This window comes from Ascidiella aspersa, chromosome 1 (assembly GCF_963924565.1).
Source record: "Ascidiella aspersa chromosome 1, kaAscAspe10.2, whole genome shotgun sequence".
In the NCBI taxonomy this organism is placed as follows: Eukaryota; Metazoa; Chordata; class Ascidiacea; order Phlebobranchia; family Ascidiidae; genus Ascidiella; species Ascidiella aspersa.
Window position 1 is genome coordinate 26724746 of NC_139447.1, and position 19177 is coordinate 26743922.

Here is a 19177-nt window from a genome sequence, read left to right on the forward strand (position 1 = left end):
GTTTGCAATTTCGTTGGTTAGAGGCAAGAATAATTTTTGAATTGTAAAGTCATTTAAGCTAAGTTACGTGACGTATTAAAAAAACAGCAACTCATTGAAAATATATAGAAAAAATGAAAAATCAACGTTTTATTTAATCAATATTCATATTTTTGTCATAAAATTACGAACATGGCGTTAACTTAACTCTGTTAAATACAAATTGTGACGTCATGCTGGAGTGAACCGCTTTTGTTTACAGGTTGGGGTTCGGTTAAGGTTTATGTTCTTTCAAATTATTCCGTTCAGTTCCGGTTCTGATTCGGTAACAGTTCAGCATTCTTTACCTTTTTGGATGTTGCATAAATGTAGGCCTTACCTTTACTTTTTATTTTCAGTAATTATTTTTTTCTCTGTAATCTAACATTATATATTTTTATGTTTCTGTAGCATTTTTCTACGTTCGTCTTTAACTTTCCTTTAGTGTAGTGTTTTGTAATTTTTTTATTTCGATAGCCTTTCCTTTTTTATTCATTTTTCATTTATTTTTACTATAATTTTATTTTCCTTTGTCATTTGAGGTTATATTTAATTTGTTTCTGTCGCATTTTCATATTACCTACCTATCGATAGTATTTCGTTTATAATCTTGCTTAAAGTATTTCGCAAATATTGCTGCTGCAGTTTTCCGTTTAAAATTTTTCTATTCAACCATTTCCAACTTTTTATCTTACGATTGGTATTTTCCCTAATTGCTTTTGTGCTAAATGTGTGCCGTGACGCCTTCAATTTTCTGGTTTTATAAAATAAACTTTTGTGTTGAAGTTTTTTAAATTCGATAGAGCCGCCAATTACGAGGTCGATAGAGCCGCTAATTACGAAAGTTATTTTTAGAATTCATTGATCATTTAAAAACAAACACAAACAACCTAAGCAGACGTATCGCTATTCAATGTTCAACTAATTCTAACCAATTTTTTTCTAAGTTAACAAAATTAAAATCCAATATTGCAGTTGAATTAGATTAAAAATGGTCAAACATAGATCTTTAAATACAAGAAGTGTTGCCTTACGTTTAAAATGTGCTATTAACATGCAATTGGTTAGGGGTGCCCGAAACGTGACATTTTTTCCGATAACCAATATCGTGAACAAAAAGTATCACAATCCGATACCCAATGACGTCATAACCATGCCCACATAAGCAGAGTAGTTAAAAATTATGAACGTTTAAAAATACTTTTACGGGTTTTAAGGCTAAATTTGCAGGTTTAGTTACACCCAGTTGTTAACTTATTTGTTTGGTAAATTTAACCCATATAATCGAAAATCCATACAATTGGGACTCAATTAAAAAAAAAGAATTATAAAAAGAATCGATCGAAAAATAACATGCATAATAAATCCACTCCATATAATCGGAAATCCGAACTCAAATAGAAAATATATCATAATAAAAAGAATGGCACGAAAAATAACATGTATTACTTGATCTTTTTCATACAAAAACATCATCGGAAAAATCGTTTAATATGAAGTTATTTATTTTTCTGTATAACGTTCACTGATACATTGTAAGTTGCACATTGAGCGATAGTACTCAATGTGCACTTAATCGTCACATATCGCAAGTGCACATTGTGCGCACAATGTGCACATTTCGGTTTGCGTACATATCACAAGTGCACAATGTGCGCACAATGTGCGCACAATGTGCACCTTGGAATGTGCACCGAACCGTGCACATATCGCAAGTGCACATTGTGCGCACAATGTGCACGTTTTGGTTTTGAGTCCTGTTGCGAGGTAGGCCGCCGTCGGCTCTCGTCGCCAGCGCCTTCTTACCCGTAACTACAACCCTCACTTTTGCTAAAAAACAAATCAAATTACGTCTCTCTTTTATAGCTTACAGTTTTGCGTCGGTAAGGTAGGTAAGGTTGCCGACTGCAGTAGGCCTAGTTCGCAACATTTATTGAGATTTGTTAACATTTTTCAACAATGAAAAAATGGTTGCGGAAACAGTACGAAGAGAAAATAAATTTCAAAAGCAATACGAATACATGGCTTATTTGAAATCGACCTCTTTATGCAATTGTCATATATGTTTTGTCGTTTACAAAAAAATCGGCAATAAAAAATTATGGCGCCAAACCTTCGCTGGTATACTTACGCTAGTATTTGCGCAAAAAAAAGGTTGAGAAATAAATTGTTTGTTGTTCAAACCAAAGAGATTATAAGTTATAATCTCTATGTGTAAACCAAATAAACGCATTTTTTTAGCAAACTTTTGGTTCATGTTCAGATAAATATTTATCACGAGTTTGACCAACGACGTGATTTTTTTTCCTACCTCTTAAAAATATAATAACTCAAAAACAACGTCGATTTTCTGGGTAAAGCAAGCACAAAAAAGCAGCTTCCCATATTGAAATTGGTACATTGCTCCTTTTAATCGCATACATTTAGAAGCGACGTTTAAATATTGACCAAAAAAACTTGCTTTGTAGCGATATGATAAGTTGTGAAAAAATCTAAGCTATAGCTTATTTGTTTTATAGCATCAGAGTATGACGTCATATTGCGTGTATTTGAGATCCTATTTTTGACCTGGCCCACCACAACATTTTAAGTTTCTCATGCGGCACGCGGTAAAAAATAATTGCCCACTCCCGTATTGTTATTCCAAAAATTGCAACCGAACCCCACATGTAAAAAGGCCCATTAATAAAGTATGTGATTATTCACTGTAAAATCTATGATTTTTAGTCGTCACTTACAACTCTCTTTGTAGCCGCCAACAGCAAAAGTTGCAACAAATAGATCAATATTTGCGCTCGAGTCGACCAGCAACACCAAATTTCCTGTCGAAAATTAACCCGAGAATCCCAAAACAACCAAACATCCTGAAAATCAGCATAAAACATCATTAAACTCAAAAGGAACAAATTCGCCATACACGGGCGAATTTGTCTAACTAACATACAAACAATGAAAGACCCACACAAACATATGTGTTTAATAACATCTGTGATCTACTCCCTCAGAAGTTGCTTTATGACCAACGATTATGGCTTCCGCATCAATAGTAGACCGAAAAGCCATTGCAGACTCGCCGAATCTGTCGATCTATGATGCAAGCAGAGCAAGCCAGAAAAACAACTGGCCTGCAGTGAGGTTCGAACTCACGACCTCCGGTCAAGCTTTTTTTTTTGTCAAGCTTTGGTGGGCAATTATTTTTAGCCGCGGGCCGCATGAGAAACCTAAAATATTGTGGCGGGCCGGGTCAAATATAGGATCTAAAATCATACATCTAAACGTCATACTCTGACGGTGTAAAACAAATAATCAACCAATTTGTTATTACGTTTAGAGTTCAATGAAACATATGTACACACATATATGTGTATAATATGATACTGGCGATCCCCTTCGTTATGAAGCTGCTTGTACTAACAGATTGAGCAAGCATTGGCGTATGGTTGTTTCTCGACTCGTTCCCTTCTGAGCCTGCATAGCTCAGTTGGTAGAGCGACGGTCCCGGCTTGACCGGAGGTCGTGAGTTCGAACCTCACTGCAGGCTAGTTGTTTTTCTAGTCTGCTCTGCTTGCATCATTGATCGACAGATTCGGTGAGTCTGCAATGGCTTTTCGGTGTACGTTTAGAGTTGTGCGAAAATGTGCAATTTAAGTCGGATTTAAAGAAGGTCACGAAACGTCGCGCGAAGCGCGGAAAATTTGCGCCTATGTTTGTTTGAAAATGCAAACTTAAATTTAGATTTAGATGGTACGTGAAGCATTGAGCACCGACTAAAAATGTATATTGCTTGATGTATTAGCGTTTATAAAGTTGTGGGGCGCGTTGACCCAAAAATTAAGATTATAATACGTGAAAATTTCGTATTAGGCTAAGTTTGTTAAATTTTCGTTGGAGAGAGTGCCACTGAGCAGAGGACGCTATTTGTTTGTAAAGATGCAAAAAAATCGCGTGAAACAAACGAGAAAGACTTAAGAGAATCGCGCGAAGCGCGAAAAGAGTTTCCGTTTTAGAATTTAGAACAGGCTAAAAATCGAATTTGGCGGGGTCTTGACTGTCAACTTGCCCTGGTTTTCGTAAGTATTTTATTGAAAATAAGCCGCGGGCCGGATTAAACTGCTTGGCGGGCCGTTGCCCAGGTCTGACTTAAGGGCACTAAAGTCACTGTTTTCAAATGACTTGACTTCAATCATTTAGACAAATGACTTTTGGGTTAAAATAAAATGTTTTCATTAAGCAATTATTGATAAAAATGGGTTATTTAACTCAAGTTTTGCACATAAAAAATGTGCTTGCTATGTTGCGTTTGTGTTAGTTTTCTTGGGTTAGTGCGCTCATGATCGGACGAGTTTACCAGTTTTAATTGCTCAGTTTTATTTTTATGACAAGGACTTGACTTGAAGTTGACTTGCTCTAATTATGACTTGAAATGGGACTTGACTTGTTATTTATTCAAAAAGACTTGACTTGGACTTGGACTCAAGGTATTTCACAAATTACTCGACTGGAACTTAAGTCATTTAAAAATAACTTGTTTACAACACTGTGATGTTGTAATTATTTTATTTTGCGTTTAGCAACTCAAGTTAAACCAACCATAGGTATAAGTTATATGTAGTCCAACCATCGACAGATTTAGACAAACACGTCGTTAACATGCCCCAATTGTTAAACCTCCGCATGTTTTCCGCTTCGCATTCCGTCAAAAATGTTGACTGCAGTCTGCAGCATAAATCGGAATAATGGCGACTAGAAGAAGAGCGTTCGATAGAAAGGTAAACACGAGTGTTTTTGTGCGACTGGGAAACCAAGCTGAAAGCGAAACTAATAGTTAACACTTCTGGGTATAGAGGGTACATTTCAGTTGACGGATAAATAGTATTTGGGTTACCTGATAGTTATGACGTCATTTCATGACTTTGTCCAAAGAGATTATTGCTTCATCGTAACGTCACACTGATCGAGTGGTGTAGCAAATCTACCATACTCAAAACTTAACCTGCAAGTTAATGACTGTGGGTCGCATGATGTAACATATACGCGCGACAGACGTAATACACAAATATTCGTCTTCATCCAAATAAAATTGGATTGTTGCGTCAAAGTGGTGTTCTGAGAGTTTTTTGCCCGCGCAGCTATAGCATTAAGGCTGGTTCACACTAGACGCGTTAAGGGCTCTGCACACCAGACGCGGTTGACGGTGACGGCTGGCGATAAGCGGCGGCAACGGTTGATCGCGTTTCTTCCGCGCAACGTTTGACGCAAAAACGGCGTTCACACCAGCTGTGCGTTTGGCGACGCGGCGACGAAGTCTTTTTGTCTTGCAAACACAGCGGGATAGGAAATGGATCATCTTGTACTGAACAAAGGCTTTGCCAAAGTCAAAAGGGCACGAAAAGTAACGGCTCATAACTTATGTGTCCATGGTTATTTGCGCTGTTGGACGCTTATAGCCAAATAAAGTGGGTCAGTGTGCTTGATAGACAGACAGTGTGCTTGACAGAAGGAGTATATTAAACCCCACCCCAGTCATGCATGTTTTTTATTTATTAAGACAAATATCTTAGCAACGTGAACAATTTGTTATTAAAGCCCAGTAAGGATCTGCATTACCTTTGCTACATATGAACCTAGTTCTTTTCATTCACTGTTTTGTTAAATTTGTTTTTGTACATATTCAATAAAGCAAACAAAGCTTTTGCACATTTTCATGTTTGATAAGCCAGAAACAGCATCAACATTGGCTAATAATACAGAACAAAAAATATAATGAGGTAACAGAACACCATGAGTACACACAATTAACACTTGGAATATTAAAAATTACAAAAAAGCATATAAAAATACAAGACACTATACATTGCACAAAAATGTTTGATACAGGATAGAAAAGAGAAAATACAAAGAGGTAACAAACACCAGGAGTATATGCAATTGAAAACAACTAGACTGTACAAAAGTGCACTTAAGCATACAAAAAGTGCAAGACACTATACATTAGTATATGTTAAGTTGAATGGATTGAAACCAAACAAATATAAAAATACCATCTTCTGGTGTAGCTTCATCTTGTGTGAAATCAATAATTGAACTGGAGGTTTGGGGAGAGTTGCCAACAGTCCTATGAGAAACCACAGTTGTTAACAGAGCACATTAAAAAAATTTCTATTAATTTTAAAAATCACTCACACGTTATGCCTTAAATGCTCTTGCAAAAATTTAAGAGCCTCATAGTGCTCCCACACTGGTAGATTTGCAGCAGCAGCAGCACCACTTTTTTGTGAATTTTCATTCTTCCTCTTTTCTTTAGCAAAGCGGTCTCTCAAACTCTTCCAGCGCTTCATGCAAGTTTCAACTGCAACATTGATAATCGTGTCATGATCAAAATAATTTACCGGGTATCAAGTCTTAACCTGTCAGGCCAGTTTGTTGGGCAATATGTTTCCACACATTTTCTTTCCGCTTTTGATCCTTGTACTGGCCGCTACCAGAATCATATATACAGGGAGAACACCAAAATAATTAAATCAAACCAATATTATTGCACCTATCGTGTCTTTTATTCTTTTTGCGACACTTTTTCAAAAAAAAATATTAGGGAAAGACAAACTGTACCCTTACCATAAATAAATATTACATAAACCTTCTATCCTCAAGCAAACTAACTTAAAACTACGAAATTGTCCCGTTGCAACAAGGTTCTGCACACAGCTCTTCAGTCTGCAAGTAGTGCGGCTGACGGAAAAGTTAAATCTGATTTAACTTTGCCGTCAGCCGTTTCAAGCGAAAAAAATCACGCCGTCACGGCATGACGCCGTCTGGTGTGAATACCCCGTCGCTTGCCGTCGAACGCAAAAACGCGCCACTTGCCGCCAACCGCGTCTGGTGTGAATCTTGCTTTAACGTCTGGTGTCCAATGGCTAACGTCGTCCAGTTCACACATAACGCGTTGCCAGCGTTAACGGCAAATTTCCTCGCTTCTGACGGAAAGCGTCAAAGTTGAAATATTTCAACTTTTCTGCAACCAAAAGCGTTTTTTAAAAACGTTTTACGTTAACGCTAGACGCGTCTGGTGTGAACCAGCCTTTATAGGATTAAATTAGCCAATGGGCTGAGACAAAGTTAAGGTTTGTTTGTTTATTCTCATTATAACAAAACGAAGTTATTCTTCGATATTATAACTAATAAATGTAAATTTTATGCAGAGAGTCGAACCGTAACCGAACCGTAACTTTATGAACCGGTTTTGGTCCAAATTTTCCCGAACCGTAACGAAACCTGAACCGTTTTATGTAAAATTCTGAGGAGCCAAACCGGAACTGAACCCTATATTTTAAATAAACCTGAACCTTAGCCGAACCCGAACCTGTCAATAAAAGCGGTTCACTCCAGCATGACGTCACAACCTCTATTTTACAGAGTTAATATCTATGCCATGTTCGAAATTTTAGGGAAAAAAATGAAAACTGATTAAACAAAACCTTAGTTTTTTATTTTCCAGATATTTCATTAACCAGCTGCTTGTTTACGTCACGTAACTCTACATTTATTGACCCACATTTTAATCTCATATTGCATCCGAACCGGAACGTTATAGACCGGTTTAGATAATAAATTTAGGCGAACCGGAACTTTTAAAATGCTCGGAACCGAAACCGGAACTGAACCGGATTCCGAAAAAAATCTTGAACCCGAACCTGAACCGGAAAAGTCAAACGGTTCGACTCCCTGATTTTATATGCAAAAAATAATACAATTTGTGATTGACAAGTCATGCGTATCCGTAGGACATAAACATCCCCAGTTTAATAATACTATAGAAAATATGAATAACTGTAAGCAAACTTTGAGGGGGCTGCAGCCCCAGGCCCACTAAAAAAAATAGGCCCACCGCCAAAGTTAAGACCAACCGACATTATCTTTGTAAAATAACTGTAAAGTTATAATCTATCTAATGATATCACCACTGGTGCCAGTTAGCTTTATTTTTTAAAGCAACCTTTTCCTGGTCTCGGGCCAAACCAAGCCCAGTAAGTTCTCGGCGGGCCGTAATAAAACATTTTTATAAAACGTGTGGCATTCAAGTATTTTATACATAGTTAGTTAAAATGGGGATGACTTTGTGCCCCAGCAGCTTTTAAAACAGGTCGCGGACCGAATGATTTTCATGGTCGGGCAAGATCCGGCCCGCGGGCCGTAGGTTGCCGATCCATGGTTTGAAGTAAAATATCCATCATATTTATTTTGAGGCTTTTATAAGACGACTAGCTTTTGACGTCATTGCGTGTTTGTTACTTCACAAAATGAAGCTAAAAGAAGACTACGCTAAAACAAACCATAACAAGCTACGTTGACTTACGTTTAAAGACACTACATTAGCTCAGCCAGATGGTCACAATATCTAAAATTTGTCAATGTTTCGAATAATAATTGCGGAGCTGTGTGAGCAAAAGGTTTAGAAAGAATTGATAGCCTATACGTTCAAAGAAGAATACAAAAAACATGTAAGAATGTGATGTAGTATTAAAGTTGGACTGATTTTAGATACAATGTCAAAACCATTAAAGAAAGTGCTGAAACCTTGTTTGAGTATTACCCAGATGAACTGGAAGAATCACTGCCTGAAGAGATCTGCTAAAATAACACCATTTTAACGTCAAAAGCAGCAAAGACGCTAAAACGTTTAGATTTAATAATGAAAATGAGGTATCTTTTGATGTAAGAATGTATCTGTGTCTAATGATTACTAATTGGTCACGCAAAAGCCTATTTTCATTCCCTAAAAGAGTAAAGAATCTAATGCGTTAGTCTATGAACGAAAATAGGTTGCATTCCTTAGCTCTACTTTTGTATAAAAAACGAGATTTTGGAGAAAAAATATATAGCGATGACGTTATAAACAGCTGGAAAAACACGTTAATTGAATCAGTTTAATAAGTGAATAAAGCAATGTTATTTTATGGTAATTGTGGTACTGGCATAGCCAGTCGAAATTTTTTGGGGTCGCCAAAAAGTTAACGGTTTGTTTAGCTTTTACCAGTGTATCAACTGCCGTAACGAACCCAAATAACAACGCTAGGAAACCGTTTCAAGCGGCAACTGAGTGGGTGTTAACGCAATACTCAAAAACCATTCAAAGAGCAAAAACTGACTAAAAGTAGTAAAACTACATTAATGTATAGCAAACGTAATAATAACTACATTGTTTATGACGTAACGTTGCATGTCAATTAATGTGTGGCATGTGAGTGATCGACTATTGTGGTACTGCTCATAAATCCTACAAAACAAATTATTAGGAGTAAAATTTTTATAAATTTTGGGGGGACATAGCCCCTGTGCCCCCTGTCTATCCTTATGAATTGTGGTTGGAACAATAAACAAAATGAAAATAGACCAATAGGCCTCTGACAGACCCAGGTCCATGAAAACCTTAAACCGGTCCTGTCGGCGGCAATTGGCAATCTACGAAATATTTGATCATTTTTAGTCTCTGTTGCTGTTTTGACAGCCCTTTTATGTAATTTCGAAACTAAGAATGTATGGGCTCCTAGGTCGGCACCAATTTTTTGAGCATTAAAGGAGCACAACATACGAAAATATTATTACACTCAAAAAACCTCAGCGCGCCATATTCACTGAGGTAACATGTCTGGCAACCTTGCTATTTGCTAAGCCCACAATTTCTTATGACACCATTTCAAATATTAAAATTACATGAAAGGGCTGTCAAAACAGCAACAGGGCGCTGGTCTAAAATCCTACCACATTTTCGGTTTATTTTGCGAACATTATGTGGGTGAGAGTAATCGTTTGGGTTGGTCAAGTAATATTATTATACCTATTCTTCCATATTTGTTATTTCCTTTTTTAACAACTCGTTTCATTACTGTAAAACAAGTGGTATGTTTCTAGACCAGTGCCAAAATTTTTTATGCAAACCTTGAATTGGCTTCTTATAATAGCGCATACCATTGTAGCGACTATATTATAAATATCTGGAAAAGGCTTTTTGCCCGGCTTACCCATTTACCGAACTTCAAATTCGCACTACTGCTAGATCTGCAAAATTGCCATTTACAGTAGTGCAAAATTTATAATATCCGGTTCCAAAACTTCAGTTTTCGAAGTTCCGTAAACTGCTTTAGCAATAAATCGTATTGTAATTTTGCAGATCTGGTTACAGTAGTGCGAAATTGCAACTTTTTGTAAAAGAGAGGAAAAACTTCAGCGCTCGTTTAGAATCCACAACGAACATTTGTGTTAGGCTGGTCTGGGTAGGTTAGGTAGTAGTATTAGATAATAATACTTGACCCACCCTCACCCAAATAATGTGCAGAAGTAGATTCCTCTTAGTTGCAAACTAATTCTATGGCAGTTACCGAACTTACAGTTTCAAACTTCTGGGATGGCTCGTTCTTCTATATATGGAAAATGGATCGGTTACCCTTCTTTGAATTTTAAAGTTCAGTAACGAAATGCTAGGCAAATAGCCTCTTCCTTAAAATATTAATATTAAGCCATATTAACACCTAAATATCATGTTGGTTTAACTAGAAACGAAATGACAGATTACATCATAAAAATAACACATCAGTTACTAACTCATCCCCTAATTCATTACCTATATGCCCCCAGCACCTGTGGGGGATATGGCCGTATTTTTTCACAAAAAAATGTCATATAACATTTATCCCTTTTTTTGTCACACTCACTTTTCATTTACATTGGAGTTTAGACATAAATTAACATTGTTTTGTAGTTCTTGCTATTTTTGTTATGCAAGCTCCTGGAAGTTTGTTCAGGCGGTGGTCAGCTTTTTGTAAATTTAAGCGAAGCCTTAATTGTTCACAAAGACGTCTGTTTTCTAAAGGTATTATTAAAATGTTGCTGTCCTTTTTTTAAAACATGTGTAAAAAATATATATGTATTGATTCTGTTTTGTAATATTGATATATTTATTTAATTGTATGACTTACAATTGACTCGTTTTAGTTTTATTTACAATTTTGATAACCTTGGTTACACAGAAACAGAACACTATGACCTTGTCGTAATTGGTGGTGGGTCTGGAGGACTTGCTTGTAGTAAGGAAGCTGCTGATTTGGGCAAACGTGTAGCTGTGTTAGATTATGTAACACCAAGTCCTCAAGGTATGTATGTTTTTTATGATTGTCAAACTGATTTTGTGCAACTCCTTAAAAAATTATAGGAAAATAGGTCAAACATAGAAGTAAATAAGTTTGTCATCTGTCAACTATTTGTATGGGTATTTGCACTTCTCCCATTTTGTCTGAGTGATGTCTTCCCTTTTCTTGTGATAATAATAATTTTTCCTTGTTTAAATAGGGACTCGTTGGGACATTGGTGGGACATGTGTAAATGTTGGATGCATACCAAAGAAGCTCATGCATAATGCAGCTTTACTAAGACACTCTTACATGAATGCAAGTAGTTATGGATGGAAAACAGACATTCATCCTCAACATGATTGGTTTGTACCTAAGTGAATGTTTTTTGTATTGGCTTCATAAGGGAATTTACAAACTGTAGTGCCAAACTAGAACTATTTTATCAGAGGATAACAAACTTATAGACATTGTACTTTTAATTTATATTCGTCTTTAATTTTTAGGACAACTTTGTCTACTGCTGTCCAAATGTATGTCCGATCTCTAAATTGGGGTCACAAAGTGCAACTGACGCAAAAGTAGGAGGTTACTTTTTTCTGCTTTGCCCCATTATTATTAGTATATTCAAAAACAGAATAAAACATGTATATATTCTTATTTTATATTTATAAGTGCATTTTTGTTTATCCACAAACATTTATTTTTATACTAATTAGAAACATTACCTATGTCAATGGATATGGATCATTTGTAGACACAAATGTAATCAAGGCTGTTGACAAGAATAAAAATGAAAAGTTTATTTCTGGCGACAATGTTGTCATCTCTGTTGGTGGAAGGCCTAGATATCCAAAAGTATGTTACCAAACTTACTTTGCTGGTAAAATTTTGAATTGTAAATTCACTTGACATATATTTTAGATACCTGGAGCTTTTGAACATTGCTTATCAAGTGATGACATATTTTGGAGAAAAGAGTCTCCTGGTAAAACGTGAGAATATATATTACATTTATTTTGCTTTTACTTATAATTTGAATTTTTTAACACATTCTCATTTCAAATTTCAGATTGGTAATTGGAAGCAGTTGTATCCTTTTTATTTTTTTTACCTGTATAGATTTACCCTATTTTTAACTTGTCAAATCTGTTCTTTATGTTATTCGATATTGCTCTGCTCTATATGACTTCGAAATTTTGTTTAATTAATTTATTGAAGAAGATGTTGGTTTGGAGTGTGCAGGTTTCTTACATGGTCTGGGATATGATACAAGCCTTATGGTCCGCTCAATTCCACTGCGAGGATTTGATCAGGTCAGTAGAAAGATTAAGGAATATATACATAATAATGCTCCTATAGTTGGCAGTTATTACCCTTTAAACATATTTGTAAACTACCTGTTTTCAAGAAAATAGTCAACTTGTAGAGAGGAGCAGAATAAATTTAAACCAATTTAAGAATTGAAGTACCAGAAAACTATAGCTCTTTGGGTTGTTTAATTAGCCTGCAATATTTTGGCATTTAACGCAGTCTATTTTGTTAATTTTTTTTTTCAAATGTTAATTATCAAATAAGTTTAGTTAAACACACTATGTACAGTCAAACCTCCATAAATTGTGTCATACATAAGTTGTTATTAGGATATAAACCATACAAGTATATTTGCAACCAAATAACAACTTACAAAAACAACAAACTAACTGTATACACTTTTAGCAAATCGCTTTTCTAATCACTGATCATATGGCAGCCGAAGGGTTAAATATTGAGTGGTCCACTGTTCCAAAATCTGTTACAAAATTGACAAATGGGAGAATAAAGGTTGAAGCTGAATCAGCAGAAGACAATAAAACATCTTCCATGGAGTATGACACAGTTTTGCTTGCCATAGGTAATTAAGTAAACCGTAATAAAATTCAAATAAAAATATTAGCAATTTTCGGCAATTGAAATTTTGGTAACAGTAAATTCTCTGTAAGATTTAAAAAAATATCAAACTAAGTTCTGATATACTTACTGGGATTGTTGTCTGGAAATTCAGTTCAATCGGTAAAGGTTCTGTAAAACATGGGTCTACAAATATTTTGATTAGCCCCTCAAAGGCTCCTGAAGTATGATGCATGTGTTGGCATGTCTAGGTCATACTAGTTTCAAAATATATTTATTAAACGCAATTCAGCAGCTTTTCGTATTCAATCGATTTGTGTTGCTATTTTGATTTTGAATATTGTTTTTAGGCAGGGATCCAGTCACTACTGATTTAAAATTGAGTAATGCGGGAGTCCTCATTGACCAACAAAGTGGAAAAATTTGTGTTGACGATGCTGATGCCACCAACGTGGATAACATATATGCGATTGGAGACGTCGCAGTGGTATTAAAACAGCATTTTTACGTTTGATGATATATGTTCTGTAAATTAAACATAGTGACAGTTTAATCTTCCAGTATGGACACACTGGAATCTTGCTCTGTACGCATGTGTCAGGCTAACACGCATAGGCCTACATACTAAAAAAAGAACAGTATTTGACCTCTAAACAAAATGCCTTTTTAAAAAATAATAGTTAAAGTATTTTCCAATTTTGTTTTTAATTAAACTTGATGGATTTAAAAAATGTAGTGTTAATGAATTAATAGAAATTAAAAAAAATTCTGGTGCTGTTGCCTTTTAATCCAATCTATGTATTACAAAGCAGGGCTGCGGAGTCAGACTCTGAACTCGAGAGCCAGTCCCAAGTCTGACGAGCACATATGCAGTTCTAAACGAAACATATAAGGCTATTAACTGTATAATATAAAAGTGAAATGGCCTAAATATGTATGATACCCCTATGAATGGATTGTTTTATATCCACCTGATTTAGGGTTACGTATAGTCGGCGCCATACTCTGGATTTTGACGGAATAGGCAAATTTGTCGGACTCTGGACTGCAGTCGAATTCAACTTTATTTTTTTCGGCTGGAGTCTACTCCGGTTGTTTTTATCTGCCTCCGCAGCCCTGTTATAAAGTTAAAACCTAAAAACTGTACTAAAAATAATGTTGTAATTGTTAGCATGAATATATTGTTGCTGCCAGGCATTATATATTTATAAAGGGGTTCTTCTGGTTCTGACAAATATTGTGTTTAGCGCCGACGTTTCGATTACCTCTACAGGTCATCTTCTTCAGGGCAAAAGACTAGTAACTTTACCGAAGGTTATATACTTCTCATTACCACCGCCGTGTCTTCCTAGAATCCTGGGCGATACACAATCATGATAACGCCATGAAAGTTAAGCAAGACACATTTCGTGCACCTTTCTTGTCAATTTTTTGTGCAGTAGCGGCCATTAGAAGGCTGCAGCCGGTTATCGCGTTCTCCCGTTATTCGCACCTTGTTTCCTTTTTTCGCCTTGTTTTTTGTCTTTTGCCTCACTTCATATATAACCTTCTGTAAAGTTACTAGTCTTTTGCCCTGAAGAAGATTACCTGTAGAGGTAATCGAAACGTCGGCGCTGAATACTATTTGTCAGAACCAGAAGAACCCCTTTATAATTGTTAGGAAGTTTTAACGCAAACAGTAAAGTCATTACAATTGTCCTGATGGTGACTGTAAAAATCTCCTTTAACCTAAAGTAATGTTCGTTTTGTCAACTGCTTATATAACTCCCTAATATACAGTAATTACAACCACCTTCAAACAACAGGGACGTCCAGAATTGACACCGGTCGCCATAAAATCGGGCAAGCTATTGGCAAGACGTTTATTCGATGCTTCCAATGAGAAAACTGATTACAATAACGTTGCTACTACCGTATTTACGCCCCTCGAATACTCTTGTGTTGGTCTTAGCGAGGAAGCTGCTATCCAACAATACGGCGACGAAAATATCGAGGTGAACCATTTACTCCCTCCTTATTTTAAGTGGATCCCAAACGCCAGTAACGTGCATATTTCCAGTTACTAATTATTAAAGTTCTAACAGTCGGTTGCATTCAAACTATGGCTTGGAAGATTTTTTTTCTACACATGATATAAACTTCATGCTAGAACCAGTAATGACTTGCGAGTGACACTATACGCTGCAAATATTATATATTGTGTTATGCCACGTCAAGTAAATTACAAATAATAATCTTTTTACCACCACACCCGCAACGAATTTCCCCACAGCCCGTATTAAAATATATTACAACTTGTGTTACACCAACTACAGATAGTCAATGCCGTTTTAGGTCTCTTATAGTTAAGAAACGTTAAATAAATATGGAGTACTTATTCTTTCTGAACACCGTTTATCCGCATACCTATTACTGATAGTTAATAACCTGTTAACAATGTATATGAATTGATATTCTGAATTACAAAGGTCTACCACGCTTTCTACAAACCTCTGGAATATGCTTTGCCCGGCCAGAATCACGAGCAGTGCTACATCAAGATGATTTGCCCGCGAAACGAACCCCAACCACTACTCGGGTTGCACTTTCTGGGGCCTAACGCTGGCGAAGTTATGCAGGGCTTTTCTGCAGCGATGAAGTATGCGTTTCTTTCTTGCCTATCTTCACAACTTTTGTATAAGTATATAGTTTTATATTAACTACGTTGTTTGGCAGTGGCAGCAAAGCGCTAATGTAAAACTACCTCCGGTACGTGCATTACGCGAACTTGCAAACAACGTTCCATCCTGAACATCAACATTTGTAGAGCACAATAAATCATTATGTTTATGAGTTGGAATTTCATTATTTGTTCCATTTTAATACCAGTTTAGATTAATTAAGGTTGTCCTATACTTCGTATTTTATTTCGTATCAATGCCCGGTAGTTTGAGCAAAACGTGCGTTCTTCTGATCCGATATCAAAATCCGTCATTACTGTGGTAAAAAAATAAAATTGATTAAACTGAAACGTACAATATACATTTAGCTTTAGGCAGGTTAGATCCCTTGGACTGTTTATTTATAATTTTTGATCTTCAAGATGGAGCATATTGGGTTAAATATGGCACTCGATATATGATCTAAACTGAATTAACAGACAGACCTCCTTAATATTTATTAATCATTAAGCGCATTTATAAAGTGAATTATCTCTCCATTATATTTGCCGTTTCACATTCAATGTTTCTCCCTTCATCGAGGTACAATAAAACTTCTCCATAACACAAAGCACTTAATTTTACTACCAAGGCCATATTGTCAATGCTGGTTGCATCGAGGTACAAAGGCATTTCTTTCACAGTTGCGGCATAACCCGCCAACAGCTTGCAAGTACTATCGGCATCCATCCGACTAGCGCCGAAGAAGTGGTAAAACTGCACATCACCAAGCGCTCCGGACTTGACCCAACAGTCACTGGTTGCTGAGGTTAGATTGCGTTTGCGAAGGGATCCTGTCGATTTTTCGCGTAACGTAAGTACCTTTTCATTAGTGTTAAATGTTGATATGTTGTACGCTCAAAATCTTCAAATTTCTCTTTTTGTTGTCGGTTGTTTTATAGATGTTAATGTAATGTATATTTATATATTATTTTATATGTTAATGTAATGTATATTTATATAAACGTTCTGCAGTTCGTACTGAAATGCAATATTTTTCTAGTTGCAGTACAAAATAGGAATTTCTAGAAACGCATGTATATTGACACGCTGTTCATGAATTCAAATTATTTTAAACCTGGTTGTAGTAGGAATATCAAAGCCCATATAGGATTAGGTGACAATTTGAACGTTTTTTGTAATACATATTTACGCATACAGACCTACTGACAAGATCATTGGTCGGCGAACTTTTTTTATCGCGGCCCAAAATTGATTTTTTTTCAGATCTATTGAAGGCCCACTCCGTAAAGCACTAGGAAAACAGGGGAGGATCCAATATCTTTGTTTGACGTCACAAAATTACGTCATTGACTCATTATACAATTATTCTTAAAACATTTGGTATTCTCGAGCGAACTCGCGCGTAAATATGTATGCAGCTAAAATCCAGTCAAATCATACGTAGCGCTAAATAAATTGTACTAGTTGTTTCACGTTGGCCAATCTTCATTTAAAACAGTTGTTCCCAACCTTTTTGTTGTCGCGACCCCCTTACCACGTGACCCCCATTTCAAGTTGACTAAAAAATACGACTGGTTCACACAAGCAAATATCTTTAACATAATTGTTAGACTGGAGTATTCTTTTACTCGTTACACTGCTAATTTGTTTGTATTGTTTCGTTTTTTGCCAATTTTGTTTCGGCAAATAGTACACGTCGACCCCCCCTGACAACCTCTTGCAACCCCCAGGTTGGGAACCACTGATTTAAAAGGATACGTGCTCGAAATAACGGCATTTATAGTATAAGTTAACAGATATTGGACCGTACCGTTTATGATGCGAGATGCCATAGAAATACGTATCGCCTTTAGGGTGAGTTTTTAGGCGTATTAAAGTTAAAAAATGTATTTCCACAGTAACTTGGCTAAAATATAGTTTATGGGAGCCATGGCCTGGAAGCCCTGTCATGAAACATTTACCCAACATAAAACGCTTAGCAAAACCAACTTTAAAAATACAGTACAACAATTGTATGGCTATAACGCAGCTCAAAATTACAGGATAAAACTAAACTATTAAAAGATAGCTTTCGGCCCACGTAAAATGGCTACATATTTGGCCCGCTGTCTACGGTTTGCCGACCACTGGACTAAATGCTAAATTCTGTGCCATTTAAGGTACAAGCGTAACCCGAAAACCTAACTACATCGGGCATACAGAATTACTAACACATACAAGGGTGTGCAACTCGAGTTTTACAACATTTCCAAAATATTGACCATGATTCGTCACATTCCATACAGAATATAGATATAGACAGGTATTTACACCAAAATCCTGGTCACATAATAGACTTAGAAAACAAACAAATCCGTGTGACCAGTGAAGGTTGGAACTGTTGTTATTAAAGGAAACCAAATGGAATATCGCCGTCACGTCACCAAGATCAATGCAAACCAAACTTAAAAACCATTATTTTTTGTGACCTACGTTCTTATCGTTGTATACCAACTACCCCGATTTAGATAGTGAATCTTCCCTTGTTTTTTTCTTTTCCTCAGTCTGCCTCAGCACTACCGAGGTCAGCAGTATATATGTAAATAGAATCTGCGCCTTTTCGCAATGTTAAAAAGTGAAAAGATATATTTGAAACATTCAAAATGTTACCTACTTCTATATCGGCTCCAAAATTCTTACTAGGACTTAAGACCTCCAACAATTATGCTCAAAATTTAAACCAAGTCGTTGTGAAAATAACTTTAACTGCATTCAGCTGGTAAAAAGTGCGCGCAATTTCGCTACGGTTTCTTATGTTTATCGGTTCACCAACATATTAGGAATGTATATCGCTATTCTGTTTAATGACATCGTCGACGTTAGGTCTAGAACGGAGACTTGTAAATTAAAAATATATTACCAACTTTTCCTTTTCTGCACCCTTTCCAATGTCAGCCATTTTAACAGAAAGAGATTTGAAATTTATTATTTAAAAAAAACATGCATCCTTGATAAACGCCCTCCACTGTAATTTTTTCAATTTATAGGCGATTTAATCTACGGTCTTTCGCAAACCTCCACTTTTGTGCTATTTCGACCTCTGATGACGCGTCTATTCCAAATCCGATCTGGATGAATAGTTGCTGATGAGTTGAGGTCGATCCATCAGATCTTTTCAATTATTGTATACAGTTCTATGCCAATGTTGCGTGAACTGTTTGTCTTTGTCGATCCACCCAAGAAACCACCTTAATAAGGTTAAATTGATGTAAAATTGAAGAAATAGAGGGGAAGTGTCAAACTCAAAACCCTGTTATCGGGCTTTATGCAAGAACCAACAGATTGTTTTTGGCAAATTTATACTACTTTTGAAAGAATCATGCTGTGTGTAAATGTCTTATTTATTGTTTCCTTTCTGTTTAAATTTAGGAAAACCAACAGTAAAGTGATTACATTACGTAAAATTGTTCCAAAATATGCGGCGCTTATTAATTAATAAAAAAG

At 36.1% G+C, this 19177-nt stretch overlaps 1 protein-coding gene and 1 non-coding gene across 2 annotated transcripts; both read left to right on the top strand.

The window, feature by feature from the left end:
• The first annotated feature begins 3484 nt into the window (after positions 1-3484).
• Positions 3485-3559, top strand: Trnaa-ggc (transfer RNA alanine (anticodon GGC)). The gene has a single exon. It is a non-coding gene; the product is annotated as a tRNA-Ala (tRNA).
• Positions 3560-7892: 4333 nt separating this feature from the next.
• On the top strand, positions 7893-18971 carry LOC146168902 (thioredoxin reductase 2, mitochondrial-like). Its single transcript, XM_083389284.1, has 14 exons — positions 7893-10885; positions 11043-11165; positions 11362-11506; positions 11648-11722; positions 11861-11999; positions 12066-12136; positions 12214-12233; positions 12366-12457; positions 12861-13035; positions 13382-13518; positions 14837-15025; positions 15500-15669; positions 16375-16544; positions 18721-18971. The coding sequence occupies exons 1-13, from the start codon at positions 10792-10794 to the stop codon at positions 16502-16504; spliced, it is 1560 nt and encodes a 519-aa protein (XP_083245410.1). The 5' UTR covers positions 7893-10791; the 3' UTR covers positions 16505-16544; positions 18721-18971.
• Positions 18972-19177: the final 206 nt, after the last annotated feature.